Here is a 27,284-nt window from a genome sequence, read left to right as displayed (position 1 = left end):
ATCCTGACTCAATGTCAAGACATTTCTAATTCCCTTGCAGATCAGCTCTGCAATCTGCAAGTAATCTGTGGATAAACTGCAAATGTTTCTTCTGAGTGAAACCAGATTCCCTGTTCTCCTCTTCCTTAGTCAAAATAAGAGCAGTTTAACTGTGGGAGCAGTACCTTTAATAATTGAGTGGCATCTTAAACATACTCCACTGTCCTTGAATGGTGGAATGTGAGGAAATCATCACACCCACACAAATAGAGCGACTTACACTTTATCAGTAAAAAGCAGGACTAAACATCAATGTTCAACCAAATACGTGCATGTGACGTGAGAGTGAGAAGTTTCATCCTGAGTATGAATTTGAAGTTACGCTAAGTTTACACATTAGGTATGGACCACATCAAACTGAAGGTTGATATTTGACATGGCATTGAAATTTGGAGCAAGATCCTACTGATTCAAATGCAGGCAATGCACAGGTTGCTACAGAAAGCAAACTGTTGAAAATTTTTGTATTCTCTGTTCCAGGTAGGTGATAATTCTCATACCGAAGTGCTTTTCCATCCTTAGAGATGCTCATACTCAGCTTTTCCTATTACCACTTCTAAGTCAGTAAACACTGACTAAAATGCCTTCCTGCTTTCTTCTAAGAAATTGAGAATTCTGACCATGCGCATTCACTTCTGGGTTCTAGGGCCTGAGGGAGCAAAAGGCTGAGAGCAGAGACAGCGTCTCTTTTGTCAGCTCCTTTTGTGGATTCCATAATTGGTTCCTGGCATGGATAAAATAATTACTTTCTAACCTACTACTATAAGCAAAGGTGGGGTGTAATGGAGGACAAAGACCTAAAATAAAAGACGGCGGAGAAAATAAGAGGAGAAAGGAGGACTATGACAGAAAAATAGTATTTTTTCTTTTAAGACTGTTGTGATTAAAAGCTGAAAATAAAGTTGTTAAATATATGGTAACTTCCCATAAATAGTGAAAGACTGGAACGGGAGTATCTACTTACCTGTTAGAGCAAACAAACAAAATAATTTTTCCACTTCAAGCATCTGATAAAAATTATTATTGATTTCTGATTTTTAAAATGTGTGCGTTAGCATTTTTCTTCTTTTCTTCCATATTTGGTTTTTTTCCCTCAAATTTGTCGCTTGACGAGAAGTTAAAAACTAAAAGGGAAAACATTTTTACAGTTTGTAAAAGCATGAAAATGTTTTTTTCTTAACTAAGTGGAAACATGAAACAGCTCTGTTTTTAAGATGTGTCTATAGGTGAAACAGTCAGGACTTAAATGAATATACTTCTTAAATTATAAGAATTATGAAGAATTATTTAAGAATTATAAAGACTGTAAGAAAAAATAATTACTAGCTTTAAGTTTAAGTTATGAACTTTCTTTACTTGACTTTTACCTGTAAGAGATAGAGCATTTTGGGAGGTAAACAAACTCTTTCATGACTTGTTCTCCAGAAAACCTTGCAGTGGACTGCTAAGGACTGTAGAAGGGTTATCCTGTATAATTTCCTGGAAGTAGATGATACTTTGGGGTCTCCTGCATGAATGCCTTGGTGTTTTGGTTTTGTTCTGAAACCCTTTTTGAGTACCATCAGTCTCAAATTGTTAAATCAATGCTCAGGAGTGACACAAAATTTTTTACCAGGTAAACCACTTTTTCCAAAAAAAAAAAGAAACTACCTTTTTTTCCCCCCCAGCATAGATCTTATTTGAATTAAAAACAATGTATATGAACATTTTGTTGATTATTTATAGGTTAAAAGTGTATTTTTTTACTTCTGAAACCTTCGCTGCTTTCCTTCAGAAGATGAGAACAACATGCTGATTAACTGACCAGTCAGTTAAAGAAACTTAGAGTTTTAAGTGTCCAAGTATTCCAAATGAAAACATTTGGTTAAAAAAAAAAAACAAGCAGCATGCACATGCTGTAATTTGCTTGTTTGCTCCACTTCCTCGTGGACATGCCCAGCTTCCTCTGTACCTGGCAGCTTTCCTGTTCTGTATTCATCACACTAATCAATGGGATTCAGATGTTCCTGAAATAAAATCATTTGTCTTCAGTCTGCTCTTACAAAGGACACAGATTGTACTAAAAAGGCTTTCCTTCACTTTCAGAGTACATTAAATACATGCCTCTGTTCATAATACAAGGCTTTGGCAATGTATCGATTGCATTCTTTTACAGAAAAAATCCTTGCACAGGGAAACTCCTTGCATTTTTTTCCACAGAGTTAAATTAGTGCCTGTGAGAAAATTAGCAGACTGAAATTGAGACAGAAGTCTTTAAACTTAACATGCTGTAATGGGAAGAGTACTAACAAACTACCGGCATGATTCTGTGCTGGTTTGATAGGGTCTCTCTTAAGGTGAGTGGAGAGTTTAATAATCCCATGCTGAAATTATGAGCAATCAGGAGAATTAAGGTAATGTTTGAACATTACTGAACAAACTGTACTGTACAAAGTGAAACAGTGGCCAGTCACACCTGCTAAAAAATTTTCCGAACACAATCCTTGAGTAGTGGTTTTAGGAAAAAAAAATTAACTGGTTCTTTGGATTTTAAAAGAGGAGGTTCCTTTCTTTTTTTTTTTTATTATTTTTTTAATTCGGGATAAAAATGGGAAAGAGAAAGGATAATAGTGGATGAAGAAAGGAAAACATAGATGGAGATGAAAATCACAGAAGCTTGAAATTCTTGCTTTTCAAAACAAAAATAGATGTTAGGATTTGAGAATTTTTCTTTTTTTATTATTTTTTTTAATTTTATTTTTCTTCTTTGGTGTCTTCCTCCCTTCCCCCAGACCTCATCAAGTAATTCCTTAAGCATTTCTTTTGAACTTCCGCATTAATGATTAAGTTCCCTGGTATCTAAGCCCCACTATGCTCTGGGTTGAAGCTTTCCTGTTGTTCATAGCATCCTTCCCCCAGGTATCCCTGGTACATAATAGAGAATGAGGTTTATGTCAGCACATATATGAAGAAAGTCTCCTTGCTCTGTTCTTCTACCTCCTTATTAAACTTTTGGAACTGAACTTTAGACTGTTATCCTTCCTGACTATTTCAGAAGCTGGTAACCAGTTTAAAAGTTACTGGAGGCTTTCATAGACAAAACCTACAACAGGATGACCTTCTCAGCCTAATTTCTGTAGGAAGTGAGGCTAAAAAGAAAGAAACTCAAAGACATTTCCAAATTTCCCATAGGAAAAATGACCTTTTATGCTGATCCTATTTAAGCCCATTAACTCAGGTGAAAAATTCCCCAAACTAGCTTGTCTGTTTTGAGGGTATGATCATAGTGAACCTTCAAATTCTAGAAATGGCCCTGCTCCAGCAAAGCACTTAAACATGCTTAATCAGGTACCCCATTATACAGCATGCACATTATTATTGAATGAACTGTGTAAATGAAAGCCTTAAAATGCTTCACATGAATAAAAATGCAGACAAATTTTCCCTGTGGGGATTCATCCCATGCAGGAGATATCTGCAGCTTTGCATTTTAATCAGTGAACGGTCTGATCCTGCTCATGCTGAAGTCAGTGGCAAAACTAACTAACTGCTGCAGTGGAAGCAGGATCTGATACTAACAGTACATAATATGATAGGGGAGAATTTATTCCACGTGGGTGTTCAGATGATGCCCCATTTCTTGCATCAGGCTATTGTTCACCAGAGCACCAGAGATGGCAGTGCCATTAACATTTTACTATCTGCAAATCAGTACAAAGCTTAACATCCAGTTACCACTCTTGCATGTTTGCATTTCTTGAAGTTAATAGGGAAAGAGAGCCCCAGGGCAAAGCGTGATTGATGAGATAATTGACTTCACAAGAGGACTGTGGAAGAGCAGGCCAAATTCAGCTCTGACTTAAGCTTTCCTATCTCTGCTTATGTCTGAAATAATCTGATGTAGTCCATCTGCCATCAAAGAGGAGGTGGCATGGCAGCAGTGCTCTTCTGTGAGCATTTTTTTCTCTACCTGTCCAATATTGCCCTTCTTACTAGGCTCCCAGGGATAGCTTCAGTGTGCACTCCTGAAAAAAATAACTTCACGGCTAAAGTGTGAGGTGGAGTTCGTAGAATCAAAGAATCATAAAATGGTTTGGATTGGAAGGGACCCTAAAGATCATCTACAGTCTAACCACCTTGCCATGGGCAGGGATATATTCCATTAGACTAGGTTACTCAAAGCCCCTGGCTTTGAATGCTTTCAGGGCTGGGGCATCCACAACTTCTGAGAGCAACCTGTCACAATAAAGAATTTCTTCCTAATGTCTAGTCTAAACCTACCCTCTTCCAGTTTAAAGCCATGTTCCCTTGTCCTGTCACTACATGCCCTTGTAAAAAGTCCCTCTCCAGCTCTGTTGTAAGGCCTCCTTTTAAGGAACTGGAAGGTGCTATGAGGTCTCCCCAGAGCCTTCTTTTTTCCAGGCTGAACAAACCCAGCTCTTTCAACCTGTCTTCACAGAAGAGGTGCTCCAGTACTCTAGTCATCTTCATGGCCCTCCTCTGGACTCATGACACCCTGCATTTGGTTCTTGCTCCATGCTGTGGTTGCTTGGTTATCTGTGTCACTAAAGAAATCTGTCTCTTGCTATCTTTCCATACAACCAGTTGCCTTTATGGGCTTCTACAGCATGTCTGCAGCTATTTCCTGCTAGCACAGACCCGTGGGACCTGGCAGTGTTTCAGGTGGTGAGTGCGATTGGCATGCACTCTCCTGGCCTCACTGTTCTTGGTTTGCCCACATCCTAACTCAGGAGTCTGGTCCTCAAAGTGCCTAGGAAATACTCTTTGAAAATGGTACAGTGCCCTTTTGGATGATACTGCACAAGATCTACGGGGAGATACTCCAGTCGTCAGTTTTGTTCTGTGCAAGAATAATTTTTTCTTTACTGGGCAGTTTCAGTAGCCAAACTGTCTTAGCGACAAGAAGTGTTCAGATACTCCAAGTAGTTTCTCACCAGGTATATAATTTATTGACATCATTGGATGTCTTACAGCTGTGAGAAATAGGATAGCAGAGTAATCGAGTGTGAATGTGCAGTAAAATGTGTAATAACTAAACTCGGAACAGAAACATGCTCTTCTATGTTAAAATATTTCTGGAAATATAATTGCCAAAGTAAACCACCAGCCCAAGTTTATTGAAAAGCCTCTTGGAGAGAGAAGCAGATATTCCATTGATCAGAAGGTCCAAGAGGAGTCAGGTAATGTACATAAAAAATGGTCAGAATAGAGCTTTGTGTCTTTATAGTATGGAGGTGTATGAAAATGTTTTCATATCTAAATTTGGGGCTAGCTGTTAAAAATCTTCTGTGTAGGCCTTTACATTATTGGTGGTTTGGCTGAAGTATGTTTTGACCAATTAAATGAAGTTGTTTTGTGCCATTCTAATTGTAAGTTAGAGAGGTGGTTTGTGCATGAAAAAATTTTCTCAGGGCTCTGTCTGACTTCGGATTGTGTTATAAGTACTATCCTATTGAAAAGTAGAAAGAGATGTAAGGGGAAATGATGGATGCACTGATGGGGGAACTGAAGGGTGACATCACATATCTGAATGGATTGAGGTACTCTGAGGGTGGATTGGAAAAAAATTTGCAAGAGTGATAAAATCCCATTTTGTTAACCATCACTCCAGCCTGGAGTTCCCTCTTACCTTTTGATATGGAGCAAAACCATTATTTGTTGCCATGACTGCCTAGTTAAGTCTGCATTGATAGGAAGTTTTTTTTCTCGTTTGTGCAGCAATTCTCAGTAGAAGTGCTTCTGTGCCTAAGGTAGGTATACTTTGTCCACATAAATAGAAAGCAACTGCTCAATGTTTTTTATTTTTAGCTGTTTAATACCTAATGGTTTCAGTAATCGATAGATTATTATTGATTGACCCGATTCTCTTCCACCCTCCCTAACTTTTAAATCACTTTTAATTAGAAATAAATACAAAACTGTGAGTGGAATGGTGTGTCTGTACTATGAAAAAGAGCTCTTAAATCCCACAGTTGTGTGTGTACATGTGTGTATGTGTGTTCGGTTTAGGGCTGGGTTTTTGTGTCTCTTTGCTGAGTTTGCTGGCAGCTAGTTGCTGGGCAAGGAAAATATAATTACAATGCAAAAGTGTTTTTCTCCTCTGGATTATGCTATAAATACAAAACTGTAGTAGAGATTTTATGGAATTGTTAACAGACAAAGTAAGGATGAGAATTGATACAGAGTGCACTGGAGGAAAAAGATGGTGAAGTTTAAAAATAAAAGCTTCTGTGGTCTTAAAAGTCACCTAATAAAACATTGTTTTATTGCATAGGTACACTAATCATTTCTGGGTTTAATCATTACACTGGATATGCTTTTCATGCAGTTTTATAGAGTGTGTTCTCTAAGGTAACTCATGAAAATCACCTTCACAGTCCATTTGTTTAGATTCTTCAGTGTGCATGAATGGAAACCGAACACCTCTGTAAAGGATGCGAATTGCCCAAATCTGTCACTTAAGACTAATAATTCCCAGAAAAATGTGGAGAGTGGTTTATTTCTTCACCAGGCTCATTACATTGCGCAATCTCTGGTTTTACATGTAGATTTTCCTTTCCCTCTATGGTCCCCAAAGAGCCCCGTTATTTAACATGGCAAGTTACCAGTGTTACACATGGTGATTTATGAAATGCAACTCTGAAGTTATCTATAATATTCTCTTAAATATATTTTCATATTATCCTCCTCCTCTAACCTGCTTGTTCATAGTTTTTTGAACTGCATGGATTATGCACACTCTCCTCACCCTAAATAAAGGACCATCTAGAGCCCCGAAAGCACCTTCTGAATCATTCTAGTTTTCTGTTAAACTCAGATAGTGAACACCAGGAACTGTTGTGAAAGTCTCTCCATCATACTTCATTGTGAATAAAAGGAAATGAACAATTCACACTACTGATTCATTTTCTAAAATCTGTCCTTTCCTAAGCCAAATGGTAACGTGCTCATGTTAATCAAGGGAAGATCTACTTTGACAAATGATCCTTTTTCTGTCAAAGAGCATTTTGCTCTTCATGTCACTTTTATGACATCTGATCCCTCTGAATAAGGAAGGCTAGTTACTGACTATGATGTAGACTTGTCAGAGAGTCCAAACAAGTCTTTTATAAAAGCAAGGAACTAGTAGGTTCATGAGAGTACCAGAAAGGAGAGGATGAAAAGCAGTTTAGCAATAGCAACAGCATTCTAGGTCAAATGGGCTTTGCAGAGGTCAGAGAGGCTTTTTCAATCACTGAAGAAAGGATTGTGGGAAAGAAATAGGAATAATAAAGTTCAATATGTTAATTCTTCTTGGTCTGAAAATCTGTGCTGTGTTAGTTCAGAAATTTTTCCTTTCTTGCTTAGCAGGTGGTAAAAATAAAGGTCTGAAATGGGAGAGTGTAGCAGACATTTACTTGCAGTAAATAGTTTCCTCCCAGTCTTTCAAGAGCCAGCAGACATTTTAGGTAGTGTTGTTTTGAGAGAGAGACTTCTCAATCATTTTCAGTATACATTTGAAAGGAAAATCAAACATTAGTGCACAGACATTCACAGTTACTTTTATATGGAAAAAACAATAGAGGGACTGGAATACTCTTCAGTTCTCATTCCCTGGCTTGATCCTATCTTATATTGCCTTTGGTGTAGGAAACACCATTGCCAAAAAAGCTTTTGTAAAAGTTACAATACTTTCCTGTTGTGATATCAACTAACAACAGACAAGTTTAACCTCAAGGGAGGTGCTTAACTACCCAAATTCATAAGGCTGGTTAAATGAGTCCACATTGCATTTATTTTTCAACCATAGGAGGGTAGATCTAGGTAGCTAAATTAATTGTCATTAGGTTGGGATTAACTATGGAAATGCTGAAGATTCACAGTGTGTGTCTAATAACACTCCATTTGTAACTTTCTGATGGTATGTCTGGTGAGACATCCTTTGTGAGTCTTTTAATTTTTTTTGTTGGCTAGCGTGTAAAGGAATGGATTTACTTCTGTTTGCAGGGTTTGTGCAGTGAGAATAACTGCAATTAAAGAATCTATTGGAAAACATAAGCATGGGGCATGAGACTAGGAAGGAGACTGAAAATGTCTCATTGTGTGAGAACTGGGAGTCACATGCAGGACTGTGTGAGTCAGCAACATGCCCTTACAGTGATGAAGCACTAACCACAGACTGGGTTGCACTAGCAAGAGCACAGCCAGCAGATCAGAGAAGATGATTACTCCCCTTTATTTGGCTGCCATGAAGCCACATATGAGTCCATTGTCCAAAAGTAAGTCCAGTTTTGAGTTCTCTAAAACAAGGTACTGACAAACCAGAGGCACCAGAGTCTGGCAGAAGGCATCAAAGACATACATGAAGGTGCTTAGGCAACATTCAACCTGCAGAAGGGAAGAGCAAGGAGAATTTGAATGCTGTCTTGCATTGAAAAGGAAGAGTGAGCCAGACTTGTCTGAGATTCACGGCAAAAGGATAAGACTGCAACAGTGACAAGTTGCAGCTAGAAATTTTTTAGTTTGACATTAAAGAAATGTTCTTAAGTGGGAGAAGCATTAGACATTGCCCAGAGAATGATTCATGATTTTTTCCAGGGGTCTTCATGCTTGGAGATTTTCAAAGCTCAGCTGCTCAAGGTCCTGAGCTACTTTGTTGAAGCTGGAAGTTATCCTTGCTTTGAGGAGGACATTGAACTAGGTGACCTCCAGAGGTTCTTTCCAAATGAAATTATTCTGTGATACTGTGACCTAAATGAGCTGAGCCAACATTAAGCTGCTCTACATCCTCAATTTGGAGGAGAGCTGGAGCTGCAAAGCATAGTATCTCTCCTTAGCCTTTCCTGGCCCCAGCTTCAGTTTCTGCAAGGCAGTTACAGAAGCTGGGAGAGGAGTGCCTCGGGTCTCGAGCTATTCCCCCACTCCTCTCATGCTATTGTTAGTCTATAACAGTGGGCATTTATTTTCTCTTTGTTTCTTTTAATTTTTTTAAAAAATAATGTATGCATGTAGGCTCAAATATGCTAAGAAGCATGTTGAATTATAATAGTTTTAATTATGATAGGGAGACCACCCATTCTTTCTTGTGCTTTAACTGCACACTGAATAGTCTTTAACACTTATTTCTGTGTAAAAGTTTTGGATTGATGAGCAGAAGGAGTAAAATGTAACAAGAACACATTGTACCTGTAGGAAAACTCTTAAGCTAATCTATGTTGTTTTCATTATCTCTGTAAATAATTGGCACCACAAATGTTTTCTTTTCCCATTTCTTCCATCAACCTTCTTCCAAGTGTACAAAAAAAGTGCACAATTTTTTAGTACTGGTCTTTGGTGATAGTCTAACTTTTTACTGCCCATACAAATAATTAGAGCAGTGTTCCTTTCTCTTGCTAGAAGTTTTAAGTACTGTCATTGAAAGAATTATGTTCTAATTTGGGGATCATTATTAGAATTAATATTTTTTAACATCAAGAAGTTTGTAATATTTTTTTACAACTTCATTATAATAGACTATTTGAACTATGGTAAAGCAATTTTTAGTCCATGAAAAGAAAGTTTTTTGGCAGTGGAACAAATGATGAAAGAAATTGTAAAACAATTACCAACCTCTTAGCAAGAGTCAGATGAGCTAGAGGAACTCTATGTCTCTTAAAACCCTTGTGAAGTTCAGGTTACTCATCATGTAGGGGTGAATCAACTGTTACATCTTCAGAAATGCTGTTGCATGTACTGTTTCTGTCATTATTGAATGTGACAATAAACCACCAGCAGTGCTGTAAAACCAGAAGGTCACAGCACTTTCTGAACAGTTACGACTTACGCCCTGTGCCCATTGGTCTCAGAAGGAGTGATGGCTTGGGCTTTGCTGACTGATTTTGTGAGTCCAGGTGGGACATGCATCTTTTGAACACTTAGGTCTGATTCTAGTCTCATTCAAATTCGATGATGGCTATTTTAACAGTAGTAATCAAAGTGAGTATTTTACCCATGGTAGTTTTTTAACTATTGAATTAAATCTTCATTTCTGAAAGTGCTGATTTGCATTTAAACAAGGTGAGGTTTATCTGTCTCCCCATCATTGGCATTCTGTATGAGTAATGTGTACATATATGCGATATCAAACTGCACGAGTGCAGATATGACTCCTCTAAACTCAGAGTTCAGTGTTTTCCTAATTACTTACAGACTACTGAGATTAAAGCAACGAGATTTCTTTTGTGTTAAACAAGAAGCTCACATTCTTTACTCATGAGCTCTTCTCTTTCCCTCTTGATGATCACGGGCAACATTCTTGCAAACAGACATCCCCCTCTGCAAGAAAGCCTTTGTAACGTGTGGTTGACCTAATTGTGCAGCGACAGCATTGCTGCTGCGAATCTGGGAAGATCCCTTCTACAGCACTCATTTGGGCTTAGCAGTGTCTGCAGCGTGAAGCAGGACATAGGTAAGCAGCAATGCAGGGCATTGACGGACTCTCTCCAGTTTCACTTGTGGGTGAGATGTCCCACGGGGATTTTAGAATGACTTGGAGACAGTGGGCCAACTTCTACACCCCTTTCAATATCACACCCCACCTGATGCCACTGAATGGGGTCACATGTTACTTATATATTTGAAAACTCAGTCTTCTGAGGTACAGAAGTGTTTCAATAATACGTTATCTGTGGCAGTTATTACTTGTGTGTTCAGTCCTGAAGCAGTTGCTGCATGCTCTTTCTGAAGCTGGATATGTCTGCACGAGGTTGTGAAGATCAGAATCTGAAAGTGTCGTAGTGTTATGAAAGAGAAAAGAGAAGCAAATGTTGAGATTTTTCTTTATTCGACCAGCAAATAACCTCAGTAACTGCCATCATTGTGATCACACTGCGTTTAGTGTGTGGTGGTTTTCTGCAGGTGCATCCCCTCGGAGAAAAAAATATGCAAAAATTACAAGGCTGAATCACATCTACTACTGGATATTACCCTGTTCTCCATGTAGAATTAAAAAGTTTTATAAGGTATATCCTTACTCCTAAAGTCAAGACTACTCAGAAAAGTTGAGGTAGGCTTTTTTCATGTCATGTATCATTACCCAGTAATGCCCATCCATCTTCAGTTTGCCCCAGTGAAGACTTAATCAAGCATGTGGAAGGAAAAATAGTTCTTACTTAATCCATCAAAGAATGGCTCAGATTTAAAACAGGGGTGTTTTAGTGCTGCTCTTAGCTGAAACAAGGTTGTTAACATGACACAGAACCATCATAGTCATGCTTTATATGTGTGCTTTCATGTTCAGACAAGTAGCCAACAACTCTGTTCAGTGCCATGCGTTAACTGTGTTAAAAATTCATGAATCTTCTCGGTGAAGATAAAATGGAAGTGCTATCAGACAAACTGATAGGCTTGAAGAAAGGGGGACATTTTGGTTTTACTTCAGTAGAAAGATATCTGTTTGTAGTTCTCTGCTTCAGGATAAAACTGCCATTGAATGAGAATGTTCTTATTGTGAACTGGGTGATTCAGCTGCCAAGATCTAGACATAACAGGGATTAACTTGCACGTGGACCCTGGTAATAAGAGAATTATTTTTCATTTTATTTGTCAATATGTGGGAACAAGGAGCTGGGGGTAGAGATCCTGCCACCGAGCAGGGAGAGCCTTGAGTGTTATTACTACAGTAATACCAAGTAGGGCCATGTGCCCAAAAGGATCTAAATCCCTGAGCTGAAAGATGCAGGAAATAGTTGCAGGCAGGCAAGAAGAGGATGAGGAAATGGGAGAGACAGCTAGGGAGGAAAAGGCTGCCATCCTGGTGTCAGGATCTGGCAGTAGGTCCTTTGTTATAAATTGCTGTGCCAGCTGTAGGGCAGAGGTCATTCATTGCATCCAGGTGACAACAGATCTGGCCCGTATTATATAGAGGTCTCTTTGCATCAAAGTATACTGCATTGTGCATTGCTTCAAAATCTTCCCGTGTGCTTCCACTCTTCAACTTCCACTCTTTAAATTGATTTCTTTGCTATCCTACTTTGTCCTGGTTTTAACATATTGTTGCTTTTACTAATGTTTTGGTGGTGGGTTGTTATTGGGGTTTTTTTGTTTGTCTAAAAGCCAAGAAGGCTATATACTATTACTTGTTTCCTCACTGTCTGGTTTTTTTGGGTTTTATTATTTGATGTTCAATGTCAAATTATTCATATTTATGCTTCATGTTAGTGTTTTCCTACCTGTAGTTCTGTCATGAGCCTCAAATCCATTCAGTGGCATACACTTAGTTCCTGTAATTGCCATTTTAAAATGGAATGATCTCTTGGATTAAATCTAGAATCTAGAACTAATGTTACAGAAAATAAGGTCAAAGAAATCAAATAACATTTCCTCCAAAGTTGCAATAGAGTCTTTGGATCATCTTCCATCATTAATACCGATGCCTGACAGCACTTAAAACTTTAATCATGATTTGCAACCTTATGAATTTTATTGCTTCTGCTGTCAGAAATCAATTTCAGTACTTAATGGCATCTTGTAACCTCAGTCAAGGAGAATGTTGGCTTGATTTTTATTCTAGTTCCACTCCAAGTTTCACTGCTAAGCTACACCCTTATAAAATTATTTCTGTGACATTCTTTAACAAAATTGTTTTCAGTTCTCTGACTTAAAGAAAATACTTTTGTGTATTCAAAATAATTCAGAAGTATTTCTCTCTGTTGATAATTTTTATTGAGCTGTAGCTTCATGTAAGCCTCAAAAAGTTGTAGATTCTGACCATAAAATACAGTGAAGTGTATGTTTAATCTTAGTCATGCTTATAGACTTGGGATTTCTCATGTAATTAACATCCACCACAAGTGTCTGGAAGATCAGACCATAAACTCACTTTTAATCTTTCTTTTGCTTACCGAGGTTGTAGAAGTGAATGGCTTATAATTCCACACTTATAATTCCAAATTAAACATTTAGATTAGTCTTTATTGATTCCTTTTGATCAGGAGACATATGTTTGGGCTCAATCTTGTCTTTCATCACTCAATAATTTCAGTCATTGAAATTATTGACCTTGTTGGGAGTTCTCCTTTAATAGTATAATTGCATGGTGGAGTCTAGAGTACTTTTCTTAAGGAAAATTAAAAAATTCTATTTTTTACAAAAAGCCAACAAACAAACAGAAAAGGGGGTAGCTCACAGGGACCGAACTAAAACAGAGTATGAGAAATTGTACTGTGTCTAATCTTCTCTCAAAATTTGCAACTTTTAATAGAATTGAACATGCAAAGGGCATATCCCTTGATCTCCTTTATAAGTGACTAAACACTGGAAAAGTTTCTGCTTTAGGCATGACACTTTCTGCTTTTCTCTACATTTATTAGTAGATTTTATATGCTTTGAAAAATAGACAACTGTTATTCTCCCACTTAAAGCAAAATAAATATTGAAGGTTGGTAAAATAAATGACACCCAGTGGGCCAGCAGTAGATCTAGTTTACCAATTCAGTATCCTGTCTGGGAAACACTGCCTGTTTTTACCTGTATATAGACTTCTTATTAGAAATATCATTACCTGTTTGGCAGAATGGAAGAGGAACAATGAGATTATGTTGACAGAAGGAATAACAAGAGTGATTTCTTGAACCGCATCATTTAAACTTGGGTCAATTCCCCAAGAAACTGTTCCTGGAAAGTTGTTTCTTCATAGAATTAGGGAAACTGATATGCTATGAAAGTTATAAAACCCAAATTCCACAGAACTGGCAGAGCAAACTGCCTTTCTAAAAGCGAAGGACGTAATTTTTGTCACTTTTCAAATCATCTTTATCTTATATACAAATACTGAGCTCCCTCCTACTATTTCTAATGTATTTCATGTGGGTTTTTTCCAATTACAAAAGAATAGCTCTCTGATTTATGTACTGATGACTTTGAGTTAACTTTCCTTGCTGTATTTCATTTAGAGAGCCTGCTGTCTGCACATGATAATGTTTATGTAGTGGATGACACAGTTCTGGAGCTATCAGAGGTGGAAGAAACGGCATCAGAAAGCAGCTGTTTTGCATCTGAGGACACCACAGAGGACTCGGGTGTTGTGAGCTCCCCATCTGACATTGTGTCTTTGGATTCACAAAATGACAGTATGAAGCTGAGAGACATCAAGCTGGTCAATGGTTACATGGACTCAGCTGAGGCAGATGCGATGTGTGGCACAGAGACATGTCCTGTGAAGAACACCTCCTGCGATAGCATGGGATCTGATAGTGCTCCACAGAGGTAAATATTTACTTGCCACCAGCTCTGTGAAAATATCTTGCATGTCATCCTGGTAGGGAATCATTTAAGAAAACCAATTTATACTTTCTTTTGCTCTTTCATAAACCAGTACCATTGCCAAGTGACTCCTCCCAGTGGAACGCTCACTGCCAAATCCCCTCCAGTGACATACTTGTAGCAACAGGCAAAGGTCACTTTTTTGTTTGAACTTGTAGTTCATTTCTTGCAAAAGACCCACTGCCCTCCAGAGTTGATTTCTTCAAGGAGTCTGAAATAATTTTGTTACAGTTTGGTTTATTTTGTACTTCTGATAGCATCTGAAGTGTTTAAAATGTTACTATGTGTTGATCCAGAAAAATGACATGGAGGTCATATAATGGAAAATTCAAGCCAGGTGGAAAATGATTGTATGCAGTGAACTTTGGAGATTGGTTTGGGAGTGTGTGCATGCATCTATATATATATATATTCACGTACTGCTAACCTGCACTGGCGTTATACCTTGGGATGGTTTTTTTCAGCATATTTCCTTTTTTTTGTTTTTTATTTTCACATAAACAAACATTTTTCTGCAGTTTTTCCAAGAAAATACAAGAACCTGGAATTTAACTAGGAACTGCCTTCAAGCACAAATGACTCTGACACTGTTAGTTTGCCAAAACTCACATAGTTGGTGGCAGGGCTGCAAAGGGAACCCAAAATTTATAGGACTTTGCAAATACAAACTGGCTAAATAGGAAGCTGTGCCTCCAGCAAGGAGGGTGGCCTGGTAATACTGACAGGGATCCGCTCTGTGTGATGCTGCAGAGTCATGGAACAGGGGCCAGAAATTCCTCTGAATTCTCAGTTGACACAAAGTCTGTGCTTTCTGGTCTCTCTCCATTTAGCTGCTAATCTGTAGCCCCTTCATAAGGGTATGTATCATGACCTAGTTATTTCCTTCCACACATTTCTGAGTGAGAACTTCATCTTCGATCATGCAGTGGGGGATGACTTAGGGATGAATTAGGCCAAAGTCAGTATTTAACCTATTGGAATGATCTTAAGGTTTTTCTTTATCCATTAGTATCAATGGGGACAAGGTCAAGCCTCGCTTAGATACTTGCTCAAAAACACGTTTTTCTTGTGATTTGTCCTTTTGCTGTGTCTTAGGCTGCGAAGCAGTTTCTATTGGAAGGATTAGATAGGCTAGTATTGTAACTGCAATTAAGATCCAGAAAAGCAACCCACTGATTTCAGTACACTTACATTGATCCTTGTGAGATAAATAGGCTATTCCACCTTTCCTCAAAATGCAGGATCTAGACTGGCTAGAAAAACACACATGCACATTCAGTGGGGGAGGAAGAAGTTAGCATTTTGTTGAGCAAAGACATCAAAGCAAAGCCCTGTAATAACAATATTAATAATCTGCAATGTGGGGGAACTTTTTCTGGTTTTTTAACCAATTAAAGATTGACCATAGGTCATTGTGACACACTCCCTCCTGAAAGTCAGTATTCTCTTCCTTCAACCAAAGATATATATTCTATAGATTTAGATTTTTCTTTGCCACACAAACGTGAAATTTTTACTAGTTGGAAAGAGTGCACATAGAAGAGACAGCAGGACGTTTCATTAGCTGTCCAGCAGGACTGTTGCTTAGGGGTCTTGCTGAGCCAAAGGAGAGGAAGCTGGAAGGATAGTATGCTGCACTGCCTGTTGAAGTCAGGGAGGTGGTAACTTCCCCCCCTCAGCTGTTGTGAGACCAGTGCTGTAGTTTCATGTCCAGCCTTGGGCCCTCAGTCCAAGAGAGAGATTGCCAACCTGGAGAGGGTCCAGAGGAGAGCCACTGAGAGGGCTGGGGCCCTGGAGCACATGGGGTATTTTGGGCAAGGGATTCAACTAGGTAGTTCACTTTGGGAAAGCAGTGTGGGTTAGGAGGGATCTGATTGCAGTCTTTTCCTAAACCAAAGGAAGACTACGAGGCTTCTCATAGGATATTCTTGGGAATACACTGTGAAAGGACAGAAAGCAACTGTCACCAGCTGCCCTAAAAGAAATAAAAATTGAATATAAGGAGGAAATTCCTTAAACTGGGAACTGTTAAGCAGTGGAAGAGGTTGCCCAGAGAAGTGGAGGAATCTTCGTCTCTGGAGATTCTCAGAACTCATGCAGGCAAAGCTTTGGGCAGCCTGGTCTGGTTTTGAAATTAGCTCTGCTTGGAGCAGGAGGTTGGACTAGGCTTCCAACTTATTTTTTTCTGTGATTTTATTGTGCTAAATATTGTGTATTTATCTAATATATCCATAATTTTAAAGGAATGATTTGGGACTAAAATAGGATACAGTCGTTGTTTGGAGAATGCAGTTGTTTTTTATAAATACTATTTATTTTTTAGGCTGTGGGAAGGCAAAATTTCTTCAGATCAGCTTTAGCGTATGGCAAAAACTTAACGTTCGTGATGTATTTTAATCTTATGTCATCAACCTCTTAGATTGACATAACAGTGATACTGACAGTAATAACTTTTAAAATGTGCCAGTAATATTTGAACGTAAATCTAATTCCACTCCTAACCTGTCTTGGTAAACAAAACAGCTTTGAAAATTGTGCTTCTCTAAATCCTTTTGAGGTCAAGTTACTAAGTTTTCAAAAGCCACTTCCTAAGCATAGAAGGAAGGAAAAAATAATTTTTCTAACCTATTTGCATGCAATTCTTTTTTTAATCGGATATAAATCAATTCTGAGTACAATTTTGAGTACATCCAAATCTGGAGAACACCAGTTTCCACTTCCACTGTCAGAACAGCTGCCACCCCACTAATAAAATGTGTTGGAAACTCTGAAATTGTACAAAGTTCTTTGATGAACAGGCTACTTTCAGGACCAAACCAGCCTCTTAAGTCCACAGACAAGTCAAAATGTGAATAATTGATACCAAGCTATACAGAGCTTTAAATATATTTCATAAGCTACAAAACTTAATGGAAACTTTTGCGCAGAGCTTATTCATTCCTTTCCATCTTCTTCTTGGTACACTAGTGATCCATGTACCAAGATCTAACTGAATTCTAAAAGGAAGATAACAACAAAGAAAATTGGAAGAACATGTTGCTACTGTAAAGTAGCGGTGGTTAACAGCAGTGAATCTGAGTCCTCCTTGAAGCTAAAAACTACTAAAGCCATAAATTTTATTTAGTGACTAATTTGGCCAAGGCTTGGGGAAAAAAGGTTAATAAGAGTAATGGAAACATTTAGCTTGTAATTTTAAATTGTAAAACTGACTAAAACTTGGGCTTTTCACCCAGTGAAATAACAAATTCCTAAGAATTTATAATGCTGTGTACTAAAATCATTTTGTACTCTGTGGGTTGTGAGAAGTACCGTTAAAGTGGAAGCAAATTATATTTAGAGTGTAAAGGGCTATAAAAAGATCCAGGTAGTATTTTACACATGCAAATGTGAAGAACTGCAGTGAAGAGCAGAATCAAGTCCACAGTTCTTACCTACATTTGGTCCAGAGGCTTAGCCTGTGCTTCAAGAGATCAAGAATATTTTGCCATGTTTCTTACTTTAGTTAATTGTGTGTTTAGTTTTAAATTCATTTTTCTTCAAGTTTCTAGAATTGTTTACTGGGTGTCCTGGGTGATCTCTGTGTGACTGATATGCCTGATAGCATCAGAATATCACGTCAGGTTCTTCATCTGCTGAAGTCAAGGAAACTTGTGAGCATTTAAGGATACAGTCTTTGACATGCGATAGGTTTGTCAGCACATAGCAGGGTAATAGTATGTCCGAATCAGAAATGACATGTACCACAGACTTTGGACAAACAGAAATGATAGCCACAGCAGAGCTCGGTTCTCATTCAGTTCCCAGAGCAGGGAAAAAGAAATTTCTAAAAGAAGGTACATGGATTCTAGGGTTTCCAAGCTGTTTTCCAGTACATGGGAGCAACTTGCAAGTGCACTATTTTTTGTTTGATTTGGTTTGGTTTTAGGATTCTTCTTCAAGCAATAGTGATCTAAATACACATATTAATTAGCAATTAGAATATCAAAACAAGTGTCAAAACACTCTACCCTTAGCTCTACCTGTTAAACCAACTTGGTCTCTCTGTCCATGATACCCCCTTTTGCCACTGACTGCTTTTTTATGGTAAAAGCCATAACACAGCTATCGTATCTCATGATACATTTGTACAGTACCTGGTGGAGCAGAACCCAGACCTCAGCTGGAGGTGCCAAGGGCTAAACCGTATAAATAGTTGACTATATGCAACGTTTGGCTGTGAATGTTTTAATATTAACTGCTGACTCTGAACGTTGTACTACATAGTTCTCTTTATTCATATCCTTTCTTACGGTTGATGTCTCTGTGTTATGTATCTGTTCACCAGATTTTAATATATAGTGTTAAATGAGTAACAAGAAAACCACAGAGAAGCTGAAATGTTGCTTATGTAGCAGTAAGTACATCTCATGATCTCACAGTGTTGCAACCCTGTCCTCCCATACCCCCTCTTTTCCCATCCCTTGTGTGGTGTCATCACGCAAGCTCCTAGGGGCAGGGATCAGACAATTTTATATGCCTATAAAGCATCATGCGCACCTACTGTCTGGAGCTTTATAAATAATTACACATTAAAAAATATGTTAAAATAATATTATTAGGGATGCTAGGTCACACACTCAAAATTAAGTAACTTTAATATTAAGGCTCTCTGTATAACCTTAGATTCCCCCCTTCAACCTTAATTCCCCCTTCTGGACAGTATGACAATGTCTCTAAAGTTAAAGTAGTACTCAATTTTGTTGTATTTTCTTTCTAAGTTACAGAGCTCAGTTAATAAAACAAATATACCACCATTCACTCAGTTCAAATGCTGTTCTGTAAACAGGACTATTTAATTTCCTTTTGCTTTTTTTATCTTTCTTGTCTCACTAGTATCCACGTGCCATGTAGGCTTTAATTCATTTCTCTGCACGGTGGTCACATGATATGAAGAGGTGGCATTTTCCTGTTTTAGAGAAGGAGAGCTGATGGGCAGGGGGTCAAGGCAGAGTGGTGAACAGTTACACCACGCAGGACCACATTTTTCAGAGGACTGAGTATTAAACAGCATTTCATATATCCAAATGCAGCTTTCCTTTTCCTCCAAATACAGTTCTTGGAAGATATTTGAACATTTTGGCTAAAATAAAATAATAGTATGATCACGGGCATGATATAAATTGTCATTTGGACTGTCACTAGCAAAGATGTGTAGTTTCTCAAATTTATAAGCAATTGAAATCAGGGTTTTAAAAGGGTCTTAGGAGTGGCTGATTCCACTGGCCTCTCTCAGAGCAGGATGAACACTTTAAAATACAAGGCCTTCTTTTAAATTTTGAAAAGGTTTTAAATATACTAAAATGTTTAAAAATAAAAGTATTTTAAAATGTAAAGGGAACTTTGTAGTTATAAACCTAAATAAATACAGACTTGTGTGGGACAAGAAGATAAAATACCTTCCAAAGGTCTGAAAGGGATTTTCCCCTCCCCTGAGTGTCTGTTTCAGTAGCCATGAGAGAGGAATATTTTTTCACGTACAGCTAGTGGAAGACATAGGGTGGGGGCGGGGGAACCCTCCAGAGATCAGTTCATGTTGTGAGTCTGGACAGAGATAATCCCATTTCCTCCCTTTCTCTTGGAAGAATTTGTTACCTTTGGCTCTGATCAGGATTGCTGAAGCTACTGGGAGGAGATGAGTCCTCTCAGTTACCACTCTGAGAAGTACTTGCTGTTTGCTACTAAACTCTTAGGGTTTTGATGAGTTAGTTTAAAACAAAAGCTTGAAACTATAGGGGTGGGTGAACTTGTTCTGCTTAATTTTCAATGCATTCAAATTCAAATGTTACAGGGTTTTGTATTCCACTTGGGAAAGACAGGAGAGAAGGAGAAGTCAGTAGCTGGAGAGAATTCAGCGGCCAAGCTGGTCAGAGGAAATAAAAACAGTGAGTAGCAGAAGGCAGGCAGGAAGGAAAGAGAAAAACTGCAATGAAAAAATAGCACTGTATTTATGTATTATATATACCTCTGTGCATAAACACATTCTGGTACAATTGCATGTCACTTGTAACTATCTCTGAGAAACAGGAGAAAGTTTTATTCTGTTATTTCTCTATAGAATAGATCTTATTTTAACTGGGTAGGTGCATTTTACCTTTTTGAAAACTGTTTTAAGGACTAGGAAGGTAGAGAAAGGGTTAAAGTGACAGGGAGAACTTCAGGGATGACAAATTATTTATTAAGACCCAGATGTCCGACAGATTTGTAAGCCTCTGCTTCTTACATAGTTTTCCTTCCTTATCTTTGGCTTTCCCTTTCCTCTTGTTCCAGAAAACTCTTTAATTTTGAATACTCTTGTGCACTTTTTTGCTGGCAGACCTTCATGTAGCAAAGATATTAAGGATATTATGGTTAAGTAACAGATACTCACAGTTGTTACAGAACAAGAATACAGATTAGCCTTTCTGTTAAACTCATCCACTAGAAGAATGCTGTATACTTTGGAGCTGTAGAATATTTTAAATACTAGAGAGCAGCTTGAGTTGCTAAAGGTGTAGCTCTGTCTTCTGGTGAGAAAGGCTCTGGTCCTTGCTCTGTTTCTAATTTTTCGGTGTAAACCAAGAGAAGTTATATAACTGTACCATCTTTTAACTTGCAGTGTTGTATTGCACAGGTGATATGGCTATATTAAGATTTAAATCATGCTAGTCCACTTTCCTGTCCACTTTCCACTTTTCTGGCAATGCCGTCCGCCTGCAGGCTTTCCTGTTGAGAAGCTGTTTGCCAGAGACCTGTGCGAGGAGGGGGTAGTGGGGGCATGCTTCCAGCTGTACAGCAACTTCCAAGCTGCTGCTTATGCAGCAGGACCCTGGAACTGACATATGTCATGGCACTCTGGAAGCTTAAAATCACCCTGGTATGTAACAAGCTTAGAGATTTCTAGCACTAAACCACAAAACGATGCTATGCAAAAGCATTTTCATTTGCTTTCTGTTTAGATTCTTGACCAGTAACCGTGGAGGAGAACTATAAAAGGACCATAAACTGAGCTGCTGTTGAAAAATTACTTCATTTTCCTCCTCACCTATATTTGCAATTTTTTTTGTTAATTGGGTGGTAGTATATCTGCAGACGCGGCTGGACCTGTGTATTACAGGATTGAAACATAGTTTAATTCAATCTCTGATGATTTTAATTCAGCATAGGTGCAAATGCAGCGTAAAGATCTTTGTTTGATGTAGTCCCACAGAACTAGACTAGACACAAGACTAGACACTAGACTAGACACTAGACAGAATACAAACTAGAACACTTGGAATGGAAATAATCCCTGTACCTTACTCTTAAAAATATGTGCAGCTTTTTTTTATTGCTCATCTAAAAACATAAAAAGCAAGGTTATCTGGCATTCAACAGTCTATGACCATGTGCTTTTTCCCTTTCCTAGGTGCCTGCCACTTTCAGAAATCTTGCATCAAAGACAAATGATGACTTGTCTATGTCACCATTCCTAAGTTTGCTGTTCAGTCTACAACTTTTGAATTTTAACAGGCTTTGGTTAAAAATTTATGCTCAAGTTCACAGGAGGCAGTAGAAATGGACAATATTCCCGGTCAGGTCATGACTTAGGTGACCAGAAAGTCTAGCACTTACACTAGCTGCTCTCCTGCTGCTGTTACATTCCTTCCTTGAAAGGAAATGAAAAAAAAGTCATCTAGGGTAAGAAATGCAAAGAATAGAAACATGGTCCTTAGGATTGTATAAACCACTGGTTAATCTGAACACAGTTACGTACACTTTCGAAGAGTACTTTGTTGCCTCACTCACAAAAACAAAGATATAAACAACCTGACTTTACTTAATGCTTTCTTTCTGGCCTGATTGAATAGTTTTCAAAAAGCTTCAGCCATACTCCCTACTACTTAAAATCATTGAGCATTAGTCTTGTCTGTAATACCCACCTTGATATATACACAAGGTAGAAGCATTTCTCATTCCAGCAGTTGTGTAAGAGGTGAATATCATGGATTCATTTTAAAGAGGACAAATTTAGATACATACAGATGGATTAATGTAAGTCCCCAGTATCAGGCTGGGAGGACTGTAAGAGCTGGGAGGAGAGCCTGGGTTCTCCAAAGTCCAGTCTGGAGTAACCATATCAGGTTTTTCATGTTGGTCAGTCCCTCTTAGCTGCCCAAGACACATGTGAGAGAAGCTGAATGTTCTCAATGTCCACTGAACTACTTCATAGCTGTTATTACGTTCTTGTGTGTCCCACTGCACAGTGTGCCTGTCTGTATTTGACTTATTTGCAATGGGTCTGTCTCCCTTCTCTTCTGTTACTACTCCCTAGTAACAGATTCACAGGAGCCATGTTCTCAAGTCTTTCAATGCAGCTAGTACTGTGCAAAGAGCAAGATTTCAAGTCATATTTGGTTAACCTGAGACATTTCTACTACTGTTTCTTCTTACTTGCTGCCACTCAGGTAGGATATGGGTTTCTCTGTCTTCCATGTTACGTCTACCAGCCCCAGACAGATGTCTTGAATATCCTACAGCATTTAAAATGGCACCAGGTGCCTGTGTTTAGATGATTGAATGTCTTCCTTGGTCCTTTCTCTGCAGTTTGCATAGGTCTGTGTTTTATTTCAACAGTTATGGTAGGAGATGTATCTCTGGGACCATACACGAGGTTCACCAGAACTCGCAGGAAGTGCTCAGAGAAACTTGGGTCAGTTTTGTCATTTACAGACCCACAGCTAAAGCTGCTCTAACTATAAAAAAATGGCAGCTTCTCTCATTTCAAATCCCCTGTCTTACAACTGGTTTGGGTTTATTTTAATGCAGCATTTCCAGCTAGTTATATAGGAGCGTTTTCTCTCCTTAGAATGTAAACTTTCTCATGAATGTCTGTCTCCCATGGCACTAATTTGGTAAAATGCTGTTATAAGTTTCATTTTGTCTCCAACTGTGCAAATGACTGCCGAGGAACAATTAGGAGTTGTAGCCTGAGCTCAGTGGAACATTAAATGCTGTAGTTTAGTAGTCACTTTGCTCCATTCTGTGCTCTTGCACAAATCTCTGCTAATCTACATAAGTAATATATGCACAGGCTTCCAGGAACTGCACACATTTGCCATTTCGAGCATAGGCTAAATACTCACCAATGCTGTATTTTTAGCACCTCACGTTTTACCAAAAAGGCAGCATAAAGGTTATCAAGTTCCTCCCAAAGTCAAAAAAAAAAAAGTGGGTATGGGAAAATGCCACTGGTAATGTTTATCCAGAATGTAAAACATGGTATCAAAATAAGTCATATTTTTCTTGGATTCTGACCAAAAGAGAGCTGTCAACAAAAGAAAAGTATATAGGGTTAGAAGGGAGGAAGGCTATGGAAAAAAAAATTTAGAGGCCCTTTTGTTTTCCTTTTCCTGTGAGAAAGAGTCATCTTAGGCATGTTTGTAAGTCATGTGAGCTACTGGAAACTACAAGACCTTCACCTCACAAAACACATTTCCCATTTTAAAATCACAGTGATAAGAATTTTAAGAAAAACCCTTGGGCCTAATCTATACCTTCAGGCTTGCTTTGAATGTGAATTTGGAGATGCGTTGAACAACAGCTCTTTTAGAGATTTAGAAATGCAAAATCTGCTTTTGCTGAAGCTCCCTCTATGACAACAAATAAGAATCCTTTCATTTTCACTGCATTGTTCTCTTTCCTTCAGAAAAATTCTGTGAATTGGATATTATTTTCCCAGTTGTCTAGATAAGGAGATGGAAGCAGAGACTGAGAGGCAAATTATATATAGTCACTGCATAAGTGCAGAGGATTAATGAAAGAGACCTCTTCTGACTTTTGTGCCCAACAAAGAGAGGGTAATATTGCTGTAAGGTGTCATTGAAAGTTTCCCACTGATAGATGTGAGAAAAGAACTGGTCAGTGCAATGGGCCTACGCTCTGTGTTTGGAGTCCAGGAATGCTTGTCCTCATCCCATATATGTTTTTCTAGATAAATTGCCCATAAAATTCTCAACCTAATAGTCTCTCTTATTTCCTGTAAAAAGCCCAGCACAGGCAACCTTAGTAAAACAGATTTTGGCTGTATTTTAGAACAGTCAGGCAATAGACAGAAAAATATGATCAGGTACCAAAAAAGTGGTGAGCTGGCATGGCCTTTTTGGAATTATGTCGTGTAATGTCCAAGATTTTGGAAGCAACTTCTCCACAGTAACTTAGAGAAAGAGTCTCACTGTGTGTCTCTTATTTGCCTCCAGCTGTGTACAACTATTCCCCAAGACCAGCTTTATAAAGAAGAAAGTGATATTTGCCTTTCAGACTGGATAGACCTTAGCTGGTGCACAGTTTGAGCAGTTCTCCCATTGAAAATGCTCTTTCTGAGTTTGCAAATAAATTGCTTTAAAATGCACTTGGAGGAGTGCATTTTATAATCATTTTATAGAACTTTCCACTGTGAAAACATTATGAAACTCATTCAGTTCATTCTTTCTGCCATCTTCAAGTTGAAAGTTTTGTTTGCTAGTTTTCTCTCCCAACCTGAGTGCTGCAATAAGTTTAAATCTTCTTGTCAAATTGCTTAAATGAGTAATCTCATGGATTTGTGTATGTGTGTGAGTGTGTGCCTCAGGGTACAAAAGGACTGCAGTCTTACAGCACTAGTTTCCTCCATGGGAGACTTCAACTGATTTGTGCCACTGGTCTTGTAATCCATCACAGGGAAAACTCGGTTTATGATGAATCTTGCAGTGTGGGTGTTGAGCCTGAGCATCATTAGTTCACATTGGCTTGTGGGGATGTTCAAGACCTGTCAAAACTCAGGTCAGCGGCAGATGTTGGAAGAAATTGTATTCCAGTCACAGAGTACTGTGTCTCTTCTTCTGTATTTAAGCAACCAGTGCGGAATACTGCCTTAGATTCCAGTTTATGAAACCACTTAGGCACACATGAAGCCTTGCTGTCTTGAATTAATCCTGTCTGTATGTCCAGGTACACAAGAATGTGTGTATGACAGTTTTGGAAGGCTTCCTTCAAGGTGTACTTCGTTGTTTTCATTGATCCCACATACCTGAACTCAGCTTTGTAAGTGCAAGGCAGTTCAGGTACAAGTAGAAGGACTGGGCTCCAAGACTACTACAAAAGACATGAGGGCAGGTGAATGCTAAACAAATAAATAATGAAGTCAAATAAAATTAAATACCTGATTCTTCAACATGTGCTTTCAGTTGCTCCTGGTATGAGCAAGGAAAAATCAAACAATCAAATAGATAAAAAGGAATCTGCATTGTTGGACATAATTTAAATCAAAGTCAGGAAACATCACCAAATTTTTATTCCAATTAATATCTTCAAAGACAGCAGATAAATGGCATTTTCAGGCATTTTCATTTGTTTGCTAAACTACAAAAAAAAATGTATCATCTGTTACTCTAAGTATCTGTGCTCTTAAGGGTTTGATCTTGAAAAGGGCAAATCTGCTTCACCTGACCAAAGCTAGTTTAAGTGCGGCTAGAATGGAAAATTACTTTTTCAATAGGCTAATCACAAGGGCAAAACTTAGGTAGTAGGTCACAGACAGCGATGTCTTAAATTCAGCTGAGATAACTGGGAAAAATGAATTACCCAATGTGAAATTCTAGTTTCGATTATTTAGATAAAAACTTTCTACTGGTCATGATTTTATTTTCTAAATTTTTTCATGTTTTGTACGAGGTTGCCACACGTTGTTTTTCTTTTAATTTTAGGGGGTTTTTTTTGTTAGGATTTTTGTTAGTTTCATTTTCTTTTTCTTCTTTTAATAAGCTAAGACAACACTTGGCACTCATTTTGATTTCAGACTTGTTTTAGACCATTGTACAACTTCATCAGATTTCTGGCAAAATCAGGTCCCTTTTTATGTTTCATTAAAAGCTACTCTCAAAGGATTAGTTTCTCTTTTCTCCTTCCCTCCCACCCCTCAGGATGAAGAGCAATTGTCCAACAGTACATTAGCTATCTTTATTTTCATTATCATGCTATTTTTATTTAATTCAGGTGCAGATATATTGATACAGCGGGTGCACAGGATGGCTAGTGATCTGCCTTACAATTGTATGGATACACAAAAACTTTGTCTTGGCATATGCTGTGTTTCTGCAGTCCAGCTGAAATGTGTACTTCACAGTGAAGCTGAACCATTTCTTTGCAACAGGCTTTATTAATCCTAGTCTTTCGATTGCCAGCACACTTGAGTTTGCTCAGGCACCACCAAGATCCTTCCTTGTTGTGAATGTGTCAGTATGGTGGTATGTGTCTCTCAGGCTACATATTTGTCATACTTTGGGGAATGAGTTTCAGAATACCAGTGGAACCAAGGGGGGTGAAATGATGATGTGTTTCAGAGCAACAGTGCAAAGCTAAAAAGTAGGGGAGAGACCCAAAGTTTTTCTCCTCTTTCGTGTAGCAGACAAGATGAAGCAATGGCTTTGGCTAAGCATGACAATGAAGATACATTCATTGAAGCACAACTCCAGCAGACTTTGGCTGACCTGGATGAAGATTTAGAAGGTAGGAAAGTTACCTCTTAAGTACAAAAGAGAGAGAAATAACCAGTAGATGCAGAATAATCAGTTGTACTCTGACACATCCTCTACATTTCTCACTAAGATCACTGGGAACAACTCACAGGTCTGAGGCAGAATGTGGTCCACCCAAAGTGGTTGCTCTTCCTTTGCTTCAGGAGCAGCCATCTTTTGTAGGCTTGCACTGAATATTTTTCAAATTGTATATCCGATCATCATTGTATTTCAGTGTCTGCTACCAAAAAGAGATGAACAGTAGTTAATGGACACATTTTATAGGCCAAATTTGGTATAATTTCCCTGACTTAAGTGAAGCTAAACCAGTTGTGAATTTAGCTCTGTGTTTAATGAACAATGCCTCTGTTTTGTATTTTATCATAGTGAAGTGGAAAAAGGATGGGACCTTTTTGT

General features: G+C 38.3%; 1 protein-coding gene across 13 annotated transcripts in view; it reads left to right on the top strand.

Moving 5' to 3' along the window:
• Window positions 1-27,284, top strand: part of COBL (cordon-bleu WH2 repeat protein) — a 199,713-nt gene that overhangs the window by 160,032 nt on the left and 12,397 nt on the right. For 12 of the 13 annotated variants that reach the window (XM_051798962.1, XM_051798956.1, XM_051798957.1 and 9 more), the window contains 2 exons: window positions 13,950-14,262; window positions 26,756-26,859. In XM_051798962.1, coding sequence (XP_051654922.1) covers window positions 13,950-14,262; window positions 26,756-26,859 — 417 coding nt within the window. The remainder of the gene's footprint in view (window positions 1-13,949; window positions 14,263-26,755; window positions 26,860-27,284) is intronic. The other variant, XM_051798958.1, reaches the window with a different exon arrangement.

This window comes from Manacus candei, unplaced genomic scaffold (genome assembly GCF_025592945.1).
Source record: "Manacus candei isolate 608988 ecotype Guabito, Panama unplaced genomic scaffold, ASM2559294v1 h1tg000049l, whole genome shotgun sequence".
Taxonomy (NCBI): Eukaryota; Metazoa; Chordata; class Aves; order Passeriformes; family Pipridae; genus Manacus; species Manacus candei.
This window is presented reverse-complemented; position numbering and strand designations above follow the sequence as displayed.